The following is a 20,180-nucleotide window of genomic DNA, read 5'->3' as shown; positions in this document are numbered from 1 at the left end:
TCTTTCAACAGGATCGTGCTCCACCGCACTTCCATCATGATGTTCGGCATTTCTTAAACAGGAGATTAGAAAACCGATGGATCGGTCGTGGTGGAGATCACAATCAGCAATTCATGTCATGGCCTCCACGCTCTCCCGACTTAACCCCAGGTGATTTCTTTCTGTGGGATTATGTGAAAGATTCAGTGTTTAAACCTCCTCTACCAAGAAATGTGCCAGAACTGCGAGCTTGCATCAACGATGCTTTCGAACTCATTGATGGGGACATGCTGCGCTGAGTGTGGGAGGAACTTGATTATCGGCTTGATGTCTGCCAAATCACTAAAGGGGCACATATCGAACATTTGTGAATGCTTAAAAAAACTTTTTGAGTTTTTGTATGTGTGTGCAAAGCATTGTGAAAATATCTCAAATAATAAAGTTATTGTAGAACTGTGAAATCGCTTCAATCATTTGTAATAACCCTGTACTTCAGAATGCCATAATACATTATGAAAATGTAGACTTACAATTATTTCTGTACACATTTTCTTTCATTTGTGTAGTGCATTATTAGTATTAGAATTTGTGTGGGAATAAGAAAGTACAAAAATTTTCCATAAGACAGAAATACTAGCCAACACTTACCCTAAGGGGTCGAAATATTTAGTACTGGAGATCGTCACATGTAATAGTTTGCATTCTATCTTACTTTCACAACTCTTAATTCCCTCATTGGGGAGGAATAGGCATACATTGGGGAAGGATAAAAAGGGAAGGCAGGTTGTTCAGACCCACAGATGGGAGGTGAGTCAGTCTCATCCTGGGTTCTTGTTTGTAAGTATATATTATGGATTATCAGCAATATGAATTGAACACATTGCTACTTGCTGCATATAGGAAGTTTTGAGTGGGAAGGCTGTGGCCGGAAGCTTGATGTGTAAGTCTTTTCATTGTGCCTGTCTGTATCTCACTGTGTCATCTTTACAGTGAGCAGCAATCCATCATTTCCATGATTTTTGATAGTCCAACTTGGACTTTGCATTGGAAAATTAATACGACTGATGTTAGGTTCATGTTTGAATGCGTATTCTGTATAAGTGTACAAAATTATGTTATTTAGGCCATGAAAACTTTGCTAAATGAGAGATTACAATTTTGAACTTATCTGCATCATGTAGTAAATTTATGGAGTGTATTGAATAATCCACTGTATAATGAGGATGAGCCGTTGACCAGTTCCATTACAGGCCGTCTGTATTGTTGAGGCACACAAACTACCACACCTTGGCAAGGTCTATGGTTCATGAGCAGATACTACATAGTCATAATGATGGAGATATAAGCCATCTTCATTTGAACTGATGGCCACATCTAAGCATTTTATACACAACATATAGTATGAGAAACTGTGATCATGACAGTACTGGTAAAAGTCATTGAAAGTATGGTAGTTGTAATCTCCTCGTACAATTTGTTGTTGTTGTCACTACCATTTTCAATGGGAAAGTCTCTTTTTTCAAAAATACGAGAGAAGTAAGATTTACAATAAACTTTTTATTTAGCTTCTTTTCTTGTAGTTGGATCCAGTTATTTATGTCTAGGGGTTGATTCTAGAAGCTAAAATTTTCATATTTTAGGATCTCATGGTTCCAATCGACATATTTAACTTCAAAGTAAGCCTGTGCAATTTTTTTTGTATTTACTATAATTTATTCTCTCACATTTTTCCGTGTCAAACTGTCTTTTGAATTTACACATTAACAAAGCCAAAATTACATTGTTCTTCCAAAATACAAAAACACGTCCTTTCACATCAGAGGCATGCCCTCTACTACCTCACTCTGTGGTAATAAAATATTCCAAAGGGTTTACAGATTTTCTTGACAAATAAATTTCTATTAATTTCTATTATTATTTTATAAATGAATCCAGAAATAAACATAATAAGTTGCACTAAATTGTGTAATTAATAATAGAAATGTTAAGGGTGCCAAATATTTCGTAATTTCAAATATTCCAAAAAAGTAATTTCAACTATACATTCTAAGCTAGTACATTTCAATTGTAAAAAAGATAGTAAAGTAATTTCTTTGTATAGTTTTTATCTTGTAATATAACACATTGTGTACAAAATCATATGAATTTTTCTAGAAAAACAGCTGAGACAATATTAACCTGTTCAAAATTGGAAAATATTTCTGGTATCGGCTACTTCCATTGAGGAAAAGTAATGCTAGAGGAGGGTGCCCCTGTACATGCTGACTTAGTAAATGAGGAAACAAACATCAGATTTTGAATTTTTCAGAGTCTTAATATTTGTATCATATTCAAAAAGCTAAGATAGATTAAAAAATAATATACACTCCTGGAAATGGAAAAAAGAACACATTGACACCGGTGTGTCAGACCCACCATACTTGCTCCGGACACTGCGAGAGGGCTGTACAAGCAATGATCACACGCACGGCACAGCGGGCACACTAGGAACCGCGGTGTTGGCCGTCGAATGGCGCTAGCTGCGCAGCATTTGTGCACCGCCGCCGTCAGTGTCAGCCAGTTTGCCGTGGCATACGGAGCTCCATCGCAGTCTTTAACACTGGTAGCATGCCGCGACAGCGTGGACGTGAACCGTATGTGCAGTTGACGGACTTTGAGCGAGGGCGTATAGTGGGCATGCGGGAGGCCGGGTGGACGTACCGCCGAATTGCTCAACACGTGGGGCGTGAGGTCTCCACAGTACATCGATGTTGTCGCCAGTGGTCGGCGGAAGGTGCACGTGCCCGTCGACCTGGGACCGGACCTCAGCGACGCACGGATGCACGCCAAGACCGTAGGATCCTACGCAGTGCCGTAGGGGACCGCACCGCCACTTCCCAGCAAATTAGGGACACTGTTGCTCCTGGGGTATCGGCGAGGACCATTCGCAACCGTCTCCATGAAGCTGGGCTACGGTCCCGCACACCGTTAGGCCGTCTTCCGCTCACGCCCCAACGTCGTGCTGCCCGCCTCCAGTGGTGTCGCGACAGGCGTGAATGGAGGGACGAATGGAGACGTGTCGTCTTCAGCGATGAGAGTCGCTTCTGCCTTGGTGCCAATGATAGTCGTATGCGTGTTTGGCGCCGTGCTGGTGAGCGCCACAATCAGGACTGCATACGACCGAGGCACACAGGGCCAACACCCGGCATCATGGTGTGGGGAGCGATCTCCTACACTGGCTGTACACCACTGGTGATCGTCGAGGAGACACTGAATAGTGCACGGTACATCCAAACCGTCATCGAACCCATCGTTCTACCATTCCTAGACCGGCAAGGGAACTTGCTGTTCCAACAGGACAATGCACGTCCGCATGTATCCCGTGCCACCCAATGTGCTCTAGAAGGTGTAAGTCAACTACCCTGGACAGCAAGATCTCCGGATCTGTCCCCCATTGAGCATGTTTGGGACTGGATGAAGCGTCGTCTCACGCGGTCTGCACGTCCAGCACGAACGCTGGTCCAACTGAGGCGCCAGGTGGAAATGGCATGGCAAGCCGTTCCACAGGACTACATCCAGCATCTCTACGATCGTCTCCATGGGAGAATAGCAGCCTGCATTGCTGCGAAAGGTGGATATACACTGTACTAGTGCCGACATTATGCATGCTCTGTTGCCTGTGTCTATGTGCCTGTGGTTCTGTCAGTGTGATCATGTGATGTATCTGACCCCAGGAATGTGTCAATAAAGTTTCCCCTTCCTGGGACAATGAATTCACGGTGTTCTTATTTCAATTTCCAGGAGTGTATATATATATATATATATGGTTATAATAAAGGGAAACATTCCACGTAGGAAAAATATATCTAAAAACAAACAAAGATGATGTGACTTACCAAATGAAAGTGCTGGCAGGTCGACAGACACACAAACAAACACAAACATACACACAAAATTCAAGCTTTCGCAACAAACTGTTGCCTCATCAGGAAAGAGGGAAGGAGAGGGAAAGACGAAAGGATGTGGGTTTTAAGGGAGAGGGTAAGGAGTCATTCCAATCCCGGGAGCGGAAAGGCTTACCTTAGGGGGGAAAAAAGGACGGGTATACACTCGCACACACACACACACACACACACACACACACACACACACACACACACACACACACACACACATATATATATATATATATATATATATATATATATATATATATATATATATATATATATATATATATATATATAAACAAAGATGATGTGACTTACCATACGAAAGTGCTGGCAGGTCGATAGAAACACAAACAGACACATACATACATACAAAATTCAAGCTTTCGCAACAAACTGTTGCCTCATCAGGAAAGAGGGAAGGAGAGGGAAAGACAAAAGGAAGTGGGTTTTAAGGGAGAGGGAAAGGCGTCATTCCAATCCCGGGAGCGGAAAGACTTACCTTAAGGGGAAAAAAGGACGGGTATACACTCGCACACACACACATATCCATCCACACATATACAGACACAAGCAGACGTATTGGTCTTTAAATATGTCTGCTTGTGTCTGTATATGTGTGGATGGATATGTGTGTGTGTGTGTGTGTGTGCGAGTGTATACCCGTCCTTTTTTCCCCCCTAAGGTAAGTCTTTCCGCTCCCGGGATTGGAATGACTCCTTACCCTCTCCCTTAAAACCCACTTCCTTTCGTCTTTCCCTCTCCTTCCCTCTTTCCTGATGAGGCAACAGTTTGTTGCGAAAGCTTGAATTTTGTGTGTATGTATGTGTCTGTTTGTGTTTCTATCGACCTGCCAGCGCTTTCGTATGGTAAGTCACATCATCTTTGTTTTTAAATATATTTTTCCCGCGTGGAATGTTTCCCTCTATTATATTGATATCATTAATTTGAACCCAACAATTACATTTGTTATTGTCACTGTTGCATTTCGAAATCTTTTCTGTCGTCTTATTTTCTCTTTCTGTTTTTGCCAGTAGTTTCACTTTGTATTCACCTTCTCCTTTTTACCGTAATCTGCTGTACAATTTTATCCCGCCTATATATACTCAATAATACGTAACCCACTTCCAAAACATAACCAAAAAAATTTTTTTTGCCGCTTTCAACACTACCGCCGCTATAAAATCCACCATTTCTAGTTCACAAACAGTTCCTTTCAGCTTTTAAACAACCATTTCGGCTAGTTCTTATAACTTTCGCTTGATTTCCATTTCCGTTTTCCCACATCACTGATAATTTTTAGCCGCTTCCCACAGGTTTTAACGTCATTATTTCTTCGTCAGACAATTGTTAGCCTCATTTTCACAATCTGCCAATACAAAACCACTCCTTTTAATATATTACACGCAGTTTTTTCGAAATTTTCCCGAATTTCTCCGTCTTCTAACGTGTTTTGGCGGCAACACAACCACCTAACCTTTGTGCACATCGTTGTCTACCAACCCAAGTCCAACATAGCCCAGCTGTAACCAACACCATTTCGCCTTTTTTCACAGCAGATCTCCAGTTACTTTCCAGTCCATCTTTATCCTTCCCCATACATTTTTATTTTCATTTTCATTTCAGCCTGATGGGTCTTTAAATATGTCTGCTTGTGTCTGTATATGTGTGGATGGATATGTGTGTGTGTGCGAGTGTATACCCGTCCTTTTTTCCCCCTAAGGTAAGTCTTTCCGCTCCCGGGATTGGAATGACTCCTTACCCTCTCCCTTAAAACCCACATCCTTTCGTCTTTCCCTCTCCTTCCCTCTTTCCTGATGAGGCAACAGTTTGTTGCGAAAGCTTGAATTTTGTGTGTATGTTTGTGTTTGTTTGTGTGTCTGTCGACCTGCCAGCACTTTCATTTGGTAAGTCACATCATATTTGTTTTTAGATATATATTTCCTACGTGGAATGTTTCCCTCTAGTATAACCATATCATTAATTTGAACCCAACAATTACGTTTGTTATTGTCGCTGTTGCTTCTCGAAATCTTTCCTGTCGTCTTATTTTCTCTTTCTGTTTTTACCAGTAGTCTCACTTTCTATTCACCTTCCCCTTTTTACCGTAATACAATTTTATTCCGCCTATATATACTCTATAATACATAACCCACTTCCAAACCATAACCAAAAAAATTTTTATTTTGCGCTTTCAACAATACCGCTGCTATAAAATCCACCGTTTCTAGTTCAATAACAGCTGCTTTCACGTATTAAACAACCATTTCGGCTAGTTCTAATAACTTTTACTTTATTTCCACTTCCGTTTTTCGGACATCACTGATCATTTTTAGCTTCTCCCCACAGGTTTTAACGTCATTATTTACAATTGTTAGCCCCATTTTCGTAATCTTTCACCATAACACCACTCCTTTTAATACATTTACACGTTTTTTCGAAATTTTCCCGAATTTCTCCGTCCTTTAACGCGTTTTAGCGGCAACACAACCACTTAACCTTCATGCACATCGCTGTCTACCAACCCAAGTTCACCACAGAATCAACTTAACCAACACTTTTTCGCATTTTTTCATACCAGATCTCCAGTTATTTTCTAGTTCACCCTTATCTCTCCCCATATATTTTTATCTTTCATTTTCATTTCAACCTCATGTTACACTTTCCACCTTCTAATACCATGTCACCCTCACAACACCCCCACAACGACCCCATTAAGTTTTATTTACATTCCCTCCGCAAACATGCCTTCACCCTAGCCAGATTACGCTCGCATATTTTATTTTCTCAGGCTTGTCTGACATTTGGCATAACCCCCAAAGGCCTCACACTTAAAGTTCCCATCTCTGGCTGCAACCCTTCTTTCCATCAGTCCCTATACCAGCTCCAAACTGAACAATCCATTGCCCTCACCCACCTAATCCTTCACCTACACATCAACTCAGCCAATGAACACACCCGTCAACTCCTATCCTTAATAAAAGTCCTCAATCTTTCCTCTCCCACATCCACACCGGCTATTCAGAGCATCCTCCTACAGGCCAACCGCAAATTAGAGCAGCCTGCCACCCTTCACCTCAAAAAACTATCCAATCTCCTGGTTTCCCACCTCCGGAAAGGCAACTCACTCACCCTTCACAACCTTTCCAGCAAACCTCAACCACCTCTCATTGCACACAAACCCAGTCTCTCCCATCTACTCAGTCTCCTACTTCCAGCTCCACTCCCTCCAAAACCTCAAAATTCCAAGCAACACAATCTGGCACCACAACACCCTAATTCAGTAGTTAACCTTTCCTCCAAACCTCTCTCCCAATCCGAAACCTCTGTCCTATCCAAAGGCCTCACCTTCAGCCCCACTCCCAATTTCAACCAAACAGCCCTCGCCAGGTCTTTAAATATGTCTGCTTGTGTCTGTATATGTGTGGATGGATATGTGTGTGTGTGCGAGTGTATACCCGTCCTTTTTTCCCCCTAAGGTAAGTCTTTCCGCTCCCGGGATTGGAATGACTCCTTACCCTCTCCCTTAAAACCCACATCCTTTCATCTTTCCCTCTCCTTCCCTCTTTCATGATGAGGCAACAGTTTGTTGCGAAAGCTTGAATTTTGTGTGTATGTTTGTGTTTGTTTGTGTGTCTGTCGACCTGCCAGCACTTTCATTTGGTAAGTCACATCATCTTTGTTTTTAGATATATATTTCCTACGTGGAATGTTTCCCTCTATTATAACCATATATATATATATATATATATATATATATATATATATATATATATATATATATATATATATATATATATATATTGAAGTCAAAGGGATAACTGTACAGATGATTGGGGTGGGGGGTGGGGGGTGGGGGGTCATTGTTCCTTGGATCAGTGGAAACATGAGGTGCAGGCAAGGGATGAGAAATAGTAACTGAATTTCCAACTTCTTTATTCTTTTTAACCTTACCATTAGGGATTTACGAGGGCGGTTCAGAAAGTAACCTCCGATTGGTCACAGTGCGGGTTGTGGGGGGAGTAGCGACGCCATCTGTGCGTTCACGCACTCAACAGGTCAGTCGGCATCAAGCCGTGGTCGAGTGAACGTCGTACCTGTGCTAGTTTAGTTTTTGTGGCAGTTTGAAATGTGTGCTGCAATAGAAAACCCCGCCAAATGTGAAGTGCGTGCTGTCATAAGGTTTTTTTACAGCCAAAGGATATTCTGCAGCAGCTATTCATCGTGAGCTTTGTGCCGTGTACGGACCAAGAGTTATGAGTGAAGGAGTTGTCTGTGAATGGGTACGTTTATTTAAAAGTGGACGAGAAAACGTTCATGATGAAGAGAGGAGTGGTAGACCATCATTGGTGACTGACGAACTCGTTCAGACAGTTGATTCAAAAGTTCGTGAAAATCGACGTTTCTCAATGTCGGAGTTGTCTACTGGTTATCCACAGATTTCTAAGACTCTCTTGTACGAGATAGTGACAGCAAGATTGGGTTACCGTAAGTTCTGTGCACGATGGGTGCCCAAAATTCTTACCGACCACCACAAAACTCAAAGAATGGCCTCTGCATTAGACTTTTTGTCACGTTATGAGGACGAAGGAGAACCATTGTTAAACAGAATCGTGACCGGTGACGAAACCTGGATTAAGTACGTGAACCCTGAGACAAAAGAACAATCAAAGATGTGGGCACATTCAAGTTCGCCTACCAAACCAAGAAAAGCCTCGCAAGATTTTTCTGCCAGAAAACTGACGGCAACGGTGTTTTGGGATGCCAAAGGGGTGTTGTTGGTTGAATTCATGGAACGTGGTACGACCATTAATCAAGACGTGTACTGTGAAACAATAAAAAAGTTACGACGGGCTATACGGAACAAACGCCGTGGTATGCTGACTTCCGGTATCGTTTTTTTGCACGATAACGCCCGTCCTCACTCTGCTCGCAGAACAACGGCCCTTCTTGAGTCCTTCAAGTGGGACGTTATCAACCATCCACCTTACAGCCCAGACCTGGCGCCAAGTGATTATCACCTCTTCATGCATTTGAAGAAATGGCTCGGGTCACAGCGGTTTGATGACGACGAAGAGCTCAAAGATGCGGTCACAGGCTGGCTCCAGGCACAAGCGGGTGATTTTTATGCAGAAGGAATTTCAAAGCTTGTGAAGAGATATGATAAGTGCCTCAATCGCTATGGAGACTATGTAGAAAAATAGTGCAAAGATGTAGTTGTAAGTTGTATATATTAAAATATTTTTATTTAACTTGGTGTATTTTTTTAAATCAACCGGAGGTTACTTTCTGAACGGCCCTCGTATAATATCTGTGACCATGTATTGAACATAAGTGCAGAAAAAATGACCAGTTACTATTTGAAATATTATTTTTATTCCCATAAACTAGTGATCAGATTTTTTCAGGCTCCTCTTCTGATGGGGCACACAGAAGTTATGTATTTATTTCTATAATATGATGCTGGTTGCTGCCTCTGTGATAAGAAGATAGAAAACAATTTTACAGCGTCACCATACACTTACCATTCGTGGAGTAAATTAAGGTTTTTCCTATCTTCTTCTCATTGAGCCAGTACCCAGTATCACATTATGGAAATAAAGATGGAACTACTGTGTGCACCAGTTGAAGACAAAAACTGAAAAAGCTTGATAACTGGTTATGGGAATAAAGTGACTGGTTGTAGTGTTCTGTTGTTAAATTCTTTATTCCCTACTTTCTGAGCAACCTGATCCAGCTTTGGGAGCAATATGTCACTGTTCATGAAACTTATATCTTTGCTTTACCTTCTCCTACTAGCTACTGTGTATACAATCTTCTTCCAATGAAGGAAATCCTTAAAAGAGTTTGGATAGCTCATGATTGGTTTCTGTAACTTCTGTTTGTGTCTCTGTCAACTCTTTTCTGAGGTGCTCTTATTTTAAGATTTCATAAGTGTGGCTCTCTTATGTCTCTCATAACCTGCAATTTTTACTTTTGTACTTTGAGTATATAATCTTTCCTGGAGCTCAGTGATTTGCTTCATATGCACATTGAACTTCCCCATGCTAATTTATGAGGAAATTCTAGTTGTTACCATCATTTATCTGCACTTAACTGCCCGATAGTTCCATCATTTATCTTATTAACATTTACCCTCATTAGTATAGTGCACAGAAGCTCTCCTGTGAAGCAGATTAGCTCTTTCTGGAAGCATAAAAACTTAACCTTAATATTGTAATTTTGACATTTGGACTACTATTATTAAACATTCATCTGTTCTGGCATGGGTTGTCTCTGTAATCTGGTGCATGCAAAAACAATCATAAATTTTAAGACGACATAAAATTTCAGGAAAGCTCGCATTTGTTGCTTCACCCTTTCACTTGAGATGGATGAGAGCTGTTAAGTCTGCCAGCAGCTGCTCAGGAGCCAGGGAGGAGATGAAGGAATGTCAGAGTAGTGATTGCTCAGGTAATGCAAACTTCAACTGTCTGTTTAATTCAGAAAAAGCTCCTGGTAAGTACCCACGTCCCAGTGATCTATATGAACAGAAATTATTTGTATGAAACGTACTGTGTTTATTACAGCTAATGAGTTTATTCAAGGTTGATACAGATATAATCACCAGATGACAGTATCGATACGACAATCATAGATTGTGTGTGTGATTGTTTTATGGGATATAGAAAAGGAATAGCCACCTGCTAGAATTTGCACAGAGCACAGTTTAATGATAGCTAATGGTTAGTTTAAGAATAATGAAAGAAGATTGTATACACAGTAAGAGATAAGAGGCACTGTAGGGTTTCAGATAGATTATATACAGTAATTGTAAGACAGAGATTTTAAACTGCAAAATATTCCCAGGGATAGATGTGGGTTGTGACCATAATTTATTGGTTATGAACTGCAGATTGAAACTGAAGCAGTTGCAGAAAGGAGGGAAATTAAGGAGGTGGGAACTGGACAGATTAAAAGAAATGCTTATTGCTGAGAGTTTTAAAGTGAGCATTAGGCAATGATTGACTGAAACGTGGGAAAGGAATAAAATAGAAGCCATACGTGTAGCTTTGCGAGATGGTATAATGAAGGCAGTGGAGGAAAAATAGGAAAAAATGACAAGCCTAATAGAAAAGCTTGGGCAACAAGTAAGTTGTTGAATTTTGTATCAAAAGGAAAATTCAATTAAGAAAATTATAAAATTATGAGACAGAACACTGGCCACCACTTATTTCAGTGGAAAATGTCTAATTACATTATTTCAAACAATGGAAAGTCCAGAACAGAATAACAACAATATTATGAAAAATTTAGGTTGCTACCAGCACATAGAGATGGCACTGGGTCACAGACAGGCACTATGCAAAGACTGTTAAACATTTAAGCTTTCGGCGGAAAGATCTTCTTCAGAAATACGAAACAGACACAAACGTGGCCACTGTCTCCAGCTGCTGTATCGGACCACAACAGCTGAAGACAGTGACCATGTGTGTGTGAGTTGTACTTGTGTGAATGTGTGTATGTTTATATTTCTGAAGCAGGACTTTTAGCCGAAAGCTAAATGTTTAACATTCTTGTCGTTGTGCCTATCTGTGACTCAAATGTCTCTCCTATGTGGTGAATAGCAATCTATTCTTTTCATGATACTGTTGATACAACTTGTGTTTTAGAAGAAGGAAAACACCTGGGAGGAAGAAAAGGTTTTGAAAGTATGGAAAGAATACTTCCAGAAATTATATGAGGGATAGGATAAAACAAATGCACATGATGAGATAGAGGCAGACAGAAGTAACAACACCATGACAGAGGAACTAGAAACTGTGGATATTGGATGTAGGGAAAGCTGTATTAAAAATGAAAAATGGCAAAGACGCTGGATTAGATGACATCACAACTGAAATGACCAAAGCTGCAGGACATGTCAGAATTCAGTGGCTGAGTAGGATAATGAGGACAGTATGTACATACAGAAAGAGTCCTGATGATTAGACGAAGAGAATTGTTGTACCTATCTTTAAAATGGGTAACAAGGCTTTCTTTGGGAATTACAGAGGAATAGTGTTACTGTGTCACTGGATGAACATTTATGAAAAGATAATTTTAACAGGAAATCAGAAATAAGATAGAATCACAATTAAGGGAAGAACGACAAGGATTTTGTTTTGGAAGATCAATAATAGATGCCACATTTAAAGCCAGGTAGGTTTTGGAGAACAAATCGGAATTTGGGAAAGACATCATAGATATAAAAAAGGCTTATGGCACTGTTAAAAGGAAAGAGATGTATCATAGTCTGAATAGACAGGATCTGACAGAACACTGAAATACCTAAGAGACATATGGAGAAGATGGCATTCCCTCAGAATTATTGAGATCCTTGTGAGAACATACCATGTCAAACTATTCCAACTGTTATTCAAGATGTATCAGACAAGTGAAATAGGCTGATACTTCAAGAAGAATGTAATAATCCCAACGCCAAAGTAAGCAGGTCATTGAAGGTGTGAATATTACCAAACCATCAGTTTAATAATGTAGGAAAAGACAAATTGTTACTTACCATAAAGAAGACACGTCAAGCCGCATTCCGGCCTGAGATGCTGGAGTTGGAAGTCATGTGTGCATGAGGTGTGCTTGCTTGTGTTTGTGATTGATGTATCTCTCTCTTTTACTGATGAAGGCTGTGGCCAACAGCTTTACATAAGTGTCTTTTAATTGTGACTGCTGCAGCTTGACGTGTCTTCTTTATAGTAAATAGCAATGTGTCTTTTCCTACATTATTGGTATTCCTACCTAGAGAAACTGTCAGTTTAATAAGTTATGGTTGCAAAATAGTAACAAAAATAATTTACAGATCAGAGGAATGTAAGACTCAGCGAACTTACCTTGGGGATGAACAGTTTGAATTCCAAACAAATGTAGGAATACACAAGGCCATACTGACTATTTGACTTATCTTAGAAGATATATTGAAGAAAGGCAAACCTATAGTTATAACATTTGTATTTTTAAGGAAATCTTTTGACATTTTCAAATTCTGAAAGTAGCATGAGTGAAATACAGGGATTGAACAGTTGTCTACAAGTCGTACTGAAATCGTGTTGCTGTTATAAGAGATGGAGGTCATGAAAGGGAGGCAGTAGTGGAGAACAGAATGAGCCAGGGTAGTAGCTTATCCCCGACGTTATTTAATCTATACATTGGACAGGCGGTGATGGAAACGAAGGAGAAGTTTGGAAAGTGAATTACAGATTAGTGAGAAGAAATAAAAACTTGGACATTTGCTGGTGAAATTGTAAAACCTGCAGAGATGGCAGTGAAATATTAAGATCGTGTGAATAGAATGTTTTGAAAAAAATTGTAAGATGAACACTAGCAAAAGTAAAACAATGGTAATGGAGCATAGTTAAATTAAACCAGGCTCTTTGGGAAACAAGTAATGAAGGCGAAAGTATGGAGGGTACAAAATACAGATTGGCAATAGCAAGAACCTATTTCTGGAAAAGTATCTAGTATAATATTAAATGGTAAGAATTTTTTCACCTGGAAATAATGCATGGACATAAAGCAGACAAGAATAAAATAGAGCTTTTGATATATGAAGCGTGCGCATGAATAACGCTGTATGGCACATTTTGACATTTCGTAGAATGGAATAATGCTGTATACGGCAGTCTGCATCGCCTGCTGTTATAATTGATATGTTCACTGTCCGAGGGTAGTACTAAACAACGACGAGAAGCGCACAGTTTTCATGGCTCTGCGCGAACAATGCTGCATGTTACAAGAATGGCGGGGGGCAGCAAGGTGATGCTTACCGCAAGTGGTTTGAAACATGCAAATAATGCACGGAAAAGGAAAATTAACATTGGTAGTTGGCAGGATATTAAGAGGAAAAGGCTTCGTGATGCTGGACTGGAACATAAATCACGAAAAGGAAAGGTAGTTCCTGCGAAACAGCCTCCAACACAGGTGAGTGGAATAATGCTGTATGGGTTTTGTAAAAAGGTGTATGTGTTTAGAGAAGCATATGTGTCCTGTAAAGCGGCAATGTGCCCTGTAGAGTACATGGCTCAAATGACATGTTACGTGTATCTTCTGAAAACATTATAGTAAAAGTATGTAACGTGAATGAAATTAACTACAGTTCTCTAGTTATCATTTCCGAAAAAATAGAATACTCAGTCTGAGTAATGCTATATTATTAAAAGAGAATGTGAAATTTGATAATCTAGTTGAATATTAGATAGCAATATTGATTGTTTTCGTGATTCAGGATCGTGTATGCAATGCAGAAGTGTGCTCAAAAGAAGGATGCGAGGACATAAACCTGGAAATGAAGTTAAAGCTGTACGAAGAATATCATGCCTTAACATACGATAAGCAGTCCATATGCTTAATAAAATCCATGGAAATAGGCGTGCCAGACAGGTGCAAGAGAAGTAAGACAGACGATACTTCACGGAAGCAAGCTACTTTCAAACACAAAGTTTACTCAAAAGAAGTGTGTCAAAAAACATTGCTTCACATATTCTCCATCACCCAGTGATGAATGCAGACTCTGCAACGTAAAATAAAAGGTGGAATAACCACTCCTAAAGATGGTAGAGGAAAACATTGCAATAGGCCACATGCCATATCAAATGACGACAAGGCTCTTATTCAGCAACACATATCGAGTTTCCCAAAGCAGATGAGCCATTACAGCAGGAATAAATCCTCAAAAGAATGTCTGCACCCCAATCTCAACCTCTGTAGAATGTATCGGTTGTTTATCGAAAAGTTTCCTGATAAGTCAGTAAGCAGGTCATACTATCAAAGAGTGTTTCAAACAGATTTTAATCTGCGTTTCGGAACACCTAGATCAGATACTTGCAGACTGTGCGATTTGTTGTTTAACAAAATGATTGCAGCTTCAGATGAAATAGAACTGCACAAGATCGAAATTGAGAGTCGGTTGCATCCATTCAAGGACAGACCAAGCATACAAAGCCTTAAAAAACGATATGGAAATGGCTAAGAGGAATAACAATATGCATGTTATATGTGTTGACCTACAACAGGTTTTACTTTGTCCTACCTTGACTCATTCCAAGGTATTCTACCAGAGACAGCTATCGTCGTATAATTTCACGATTCATGATGTTGGTACTGGAAACATCACCGTAAATTTGTGGGATGAATCCACTGCAAGGAGAAGTTCAGCCGAAATAGTTTCCTGTCTGCTTAAATTTGTGACGCACAATTATGATACGCTTGAAGAAGGTATGGAATGAAAACTGTTTGTTTGGTCTGACCGCTGTGGCGGGCAGAACAACAACTGGAGAGTTTTAGCGCTTTATTTCTATCTGATCAGCTGCAAGTACTATACAGAAATACATCAAAAGTTTTTATGGTCGGGTCACAGTTTCCTACCTTGTGACAGGGATTTTGCAGTCATCGAGAAAAGAAAGAAAGTGTCAAAGTTATGGTTCCTTCAGAATGGAAGCACGTCATTGCTGAGGCCTTTGTCGATCCTTCAAAACTAACCATTCACGAGATGATGATGGAAGACTTCAAGGACATAGGATCCATTGAGTTGCTTTTGAAGAAGCCACCTGCTTTGAAAATTACCGATGTATTTTGGTTGAAGCTGTGTAGTGATGATCCTTGAGGTTTAAGCATGCGCCGTACCCACAATGTGCTTCGCCCATGGGAAAGACACTGTATTGTAAAGCATGGTTGTGAACATCAAGTAAAAAATTGTCCATTTGCATTCTGAATTCCGGTTGCTCTATAACGGGTCTCTGAAACTTCATAAGGAGAAGAAAAGGGATCTATTGGACATGAAGAAATATATGGAACCAAAATACAGGCAGTTTTATGAAAACCTACAATGTGACAACTGACTATAATGTACTAGATTTGAGCCTAAACTTGATAAACTAGTGTTGTATTATTTTTTTTTTTAAATTAAGCAATTCAGTTTACAATGAACATTATTTAGTATCTTGTTTTAAATCTCTTACTTACTATTTTTGGATTCTAGACACCTTGTAATTACAGCAGAGCACTGGCTGATCTGGAATAACGCTGTATATCCATTGCCATACAGCGTTATTCCATTTTAAAACTTACTTATTTTTGAAAAATCTGTGCTTAGCGCAATTTTAAAAACCAGAAATTAATATTTTACACAGTCTCGACGCACAAACAATACATATCTGCTATTACATTATTATATCGTATTAATTCTCTGGAACTAACAGTTTTTGTCAATTTCCCAACTGCAAAATGTACCATACAGCATTATTCGTGCACATGCTTCATATAATGGTGCAGATGAAGTCCGAAGTTAGATAGGTAGATTGAATAACCCCAAAGAGGTGCTGAATTGAACTGGAGAGAAAAGAGAATAATTGCACCACATTTACTGCTTCCCTCTTAGTGCCAACGATTTTGTGATGCTACAAACTTGACTGAAAAAAAGGGTTGGTTGATAAGACAGTTTTAGTCATCCAGAACTATCAATTCAGTAATGGAGGGAAGTATGGAGGATAAAAACTGCAGAGGGATACCAGTGCTTTACAACAATAAGCAGATTCAGATAGACATATGTTGGAGTAGCTACATAGAGACAAAGAAGCTTTCATAGGATAGACTAATGTGGGGAGCTGCTTCAAACTAGTCTTCAGACTGTAAACCACCACCACCACAACAACAACAACAACAACAACAACAACACTGTGCATTATGTTAGGAGGCCTAGGCACTCAGCTGTTATGCCCACATTAGCAGAAGCTATATATGACTTCAGTGGACTTGGCCTAATGGCTTGCTATGCACAATAATGGTGAGTAATGTAGCAGGCCACAGTCAATTTGCTTTTCATGAAGCATTCTGGCATGTGCCGTATGTAGTCTTCCTACATTGATTACACTTTGTTTTTTAATATATTATGGTTTACAATTATGTTGCTATTCTCATACTCACAATGAACTCGGCTTCAGTTTGGGTTGTGTATTTGCTCACTGCGTGCTCCAAACTCCCCTGAACTGACTTGTCTGATTGATCATGCCATAACTGCTTTCATCAGTTCAGTCATTCACATAACAAACTTGCAAGTGAACTGTCTCACAGTGAACAAAGTGAACAGAAATATTTTGAATTACTCAGTAGTATGGCACTTGCCTGTAAAACTTCTTGAACCAAGTATGGAAAGTGTTGTCTATAAGTAGGTAACATGGTCCACTGTTATTTGATTGGACCATCACCAGCCATTACAGGAATCAGTATCTTCCATCTTGTACAGGGGGATAGGTGTCCAAAATAATTTCAGGTAGATAATCACATAACTGCGGTAATGGAAAAGGCAGATACCAGGCTGATGTGCATTGGAAAAATTGCGAGGAACTGACATTCACCCACAAATTTGTAATAATACAATAAAATTGTACAACTGATAGAACAGACTTTTGCTTATTAACAGAACTTTTATAACAGTTTATCTTCCAGTGCAGAATGATAGATTCTTTCTGGAAACAGCCCTTAAAGTATGAATAAGCCACTAATCAGCTTATACTTTCTAACAGAGCTGTAATCTAGCAAGTCATGTTAGACATCACAATGGAATTTGGAAGGTAGAACCAGAGATTCTGGCACATTGAAGCTTTTAGATGGGTTGTAAGGTGTTGCTAACAGCTCAGCTGGCAAAAGCATTGGTAGCAAAATGGAAAGACAACATATAAGCCAAGGTTGCATACACATTTTTGTTCTGGTAGGAGGTTTCAAAGAGAAAAATGTGTGGGGTGTTATATGTTATAGGTAATCAATTAGGAGACCAGTAACTCTAAAGATGATTGAAAATGAAGCAGAAGAATTAAAGCAAAGGATTTTACAAAAAAATGGGAAAAAGATGCTGTAGTTTGAATGTTGACTCTTAGTCCAATTACTAAATGTGATCTTTTTCATGTAGTTTGTGTTGACCATGACCCAATACAGTTGACCTTATCGCACTTCTTTCCTACCTTCTGTCTGTTGTAGTTCACTTAGTAAAGGGACTGAAAAGTGCTGAAAGTTAAAGTTTTATAACCTGTTTCTTGTCATGTACATATTTTAACATTATTCAGGAATAAAGAGATGATCACAGAAAGGGAGGAGTGCTGCTTCGTTGATAGGTACACAAACAAAAGGTACAGAGCTTGACGTGCTTTTGTAACACATTTCCTTTTTCAAGCTTGTAGGAAAAAGGTGCACACAAACACACACACACACACACACACACACACACACACACACACACACAACACACACACTCTCACTCACTCACTCACTCACTCATGTGCACACACAATGTGCTCGTTTGAATGTGAGCTCTTTCCTGGCCCATGATGAGGTTTGCTGGGGTGAGGTGGGGATGTGGGGTGGGGTGGGGTGGAGTGACAGATGGAGAGAGGCAGGAGGTGGGGGTGGGGGGCAAGTGTTTAGTAGCATGTAGGAGAGTGGGGAGCTGTCTGTGGGCTAACTAGGGGTGCAGGTAGAGGAGGCAGGTGGCAGATGGCTGGGCATGCGATTCCATAGACGAGGGCATGAGATAACAGCACACAACTAGCTGATGTGGGGACACAAATTGTGTGGGGTACTGGGTCAGGGGATGGTGAACACACACACACACACACACACACACACACACACACACACACACACACTATTGGGAGGGGGGTGAGGGGCAGTGAGTTACCTTCTGCTTTGGTCAGGAAGGCTATGGGAGTGAAGGATATGCTGTAAGGATAACTCCCATCTGTGAAGCTGGTGGTAGTGGGGAGGACCCAGATGGCACAGATTGTGAAGCAGCCATTTAAATCTCGCTTGTTGTGCTCTGCTGCATGTTGTGCCACTGGGTGGTCCTTGTTTTTGGCAACAGTTTGGCAGTGGTCATTCATTCTAGTTGTCAGCTAGTAGGTTGTCATACCTATGTAAAATACTGTGTAGTGTTTGCAGCAGAGCTGGTATACAACATGGCTGCTTTCACAGGTGGCCTGGTCTATGATGGGGTAAGATACGCCTATGACAGGACTGGAGTGGTGGTGCTGGGTGGGTGGGTTGGGCTGGTTTTGCATCTGGGTCTTCCACAGGGGTATGATCCCTGTGGCAGGGGACTGGGGGTGTGAGTGGCATAGGGGTGGACTAGGATGTTGCATGTTTGGGTGGGCAGCAGAACACCATTTTGGGGGGTGGAAGTATCTTTGGTAGGTTTTCCCTCATTTCAGGGCATGATGATTGATAATCAAAGCCCTGACAAAGGACATGGTCCAGCTGTTCCAGTGGGAGATGGTATTCGGTGACAAACTAGCCAAGGTCTGTACCTGTTGTTTGTGTACCTGAAAATTATGCAGCACTTCTACCTTTTGGTGAGTGATCTTTATTCTTAAATAATTCATAATTCTCAACCAGAACTTTCCGTACATTATTATACCACTTAGTGGCTCCCTTCCATCCAAACCTTGTGTCGTCCGTCCTTCGTTACTGTCTCCTCTATTTAGCTTCCCTCTATTGTCCATCCCTTTCTTTCTCTTACATTTATTTCCTCTTGTCTTGATGGCACACTCCTTGATGGCCTTGACACATGTGGTTGCAAGGGACTTTCGTTACATCTTGTAGTATCAACCACATCCATTATGACAGCCATGTACGCAACTCCATGTGCCATGCGACTCCCGATAAAAGCTTAACACGCACTTCTAGCAACCCAAAATCCTCACTCCCTCACATATTGTTCCTGATCTGTCTGTCCTTAATTCCTTTTTATCTCTTATGATAAATCATGCATGGTTGAATGTATTTCACGCATATGATGATATATCATGCGTGATCAGATATACCCCTGTCACAATACTACCCCCTGTCCCCAACATCATTCCTTTCATTCCTTACACTCGTCAACGTTATTCAGCTCCCCCTGCAACCACCTGACACCTTAGTTGCCATTTCCTATGCCAGCTTCTATCCCCAATACTATTGCCCCTTCCCCCTCCACAATGGACCCCTGCTCTATTTATCTGCACCAGCTCAGAAAAGTTCCCTATCTATAGCCAAAATCCTGTCCCACATCCTGTTCCTTAAATGCTACCTAAGCCATGGAATCTGCCCCAGTGGCCTAACATAAAAGTCCCTGATTTGGGATCCCCCCACCTTCCACAATGATCTCCCATCTTTTCAGATTCTGCAAGTCACTTTGCCTCACAAACCTGGTTCTACAAAAACACATCTCCATGGCACAGGTGTCCCTGAATTACCTTCACCCCTCCCCCC

At 40.5% G+C, this 20,180-nt stretch overlaps 1 protein-coding gene across 1 annotated transcript in view; it reads left to right on the top strand.

Moving 5' to 3' along the window:
- The window catches only part of LOC126456565 (semaphorin-5A-like), a 221,240-nt gene that overhangs the window by 96,792 nt on the left and 104,268 nt on the right, over positions 1-20,180 (top strand). Inside the window, exon 6 of the mRNA XM_050092311.1 lies at positions 10,242-10,406. Within this exon, the coding sequence (XP_049948268.1) occupies positions 10,242-10,406 (165 nt within the window). The remainder of the gene's footprint in view (positions 1-10,241; positions 10,407-20,180) is intronic.

Source organism: Schistocerca serialis, chromosome 2, assembly GCF_023864345.2.
Source record: "Schistocerca serialis cubense isolate TAMUIC-IGC-003099 chromosome 2, iqSchSeri2.2, whole genome shotgun sequence".
Classification (NCBI taxonomy): Eukaryota; Metazoa; Arthropoda; class Insecta; order Orthoptera; family Acrididae; genus Schistocerca; species Schistocerca serialis.
This window is presented reverse-complemented; position numbering and strand designations above follow the sequence as displayed.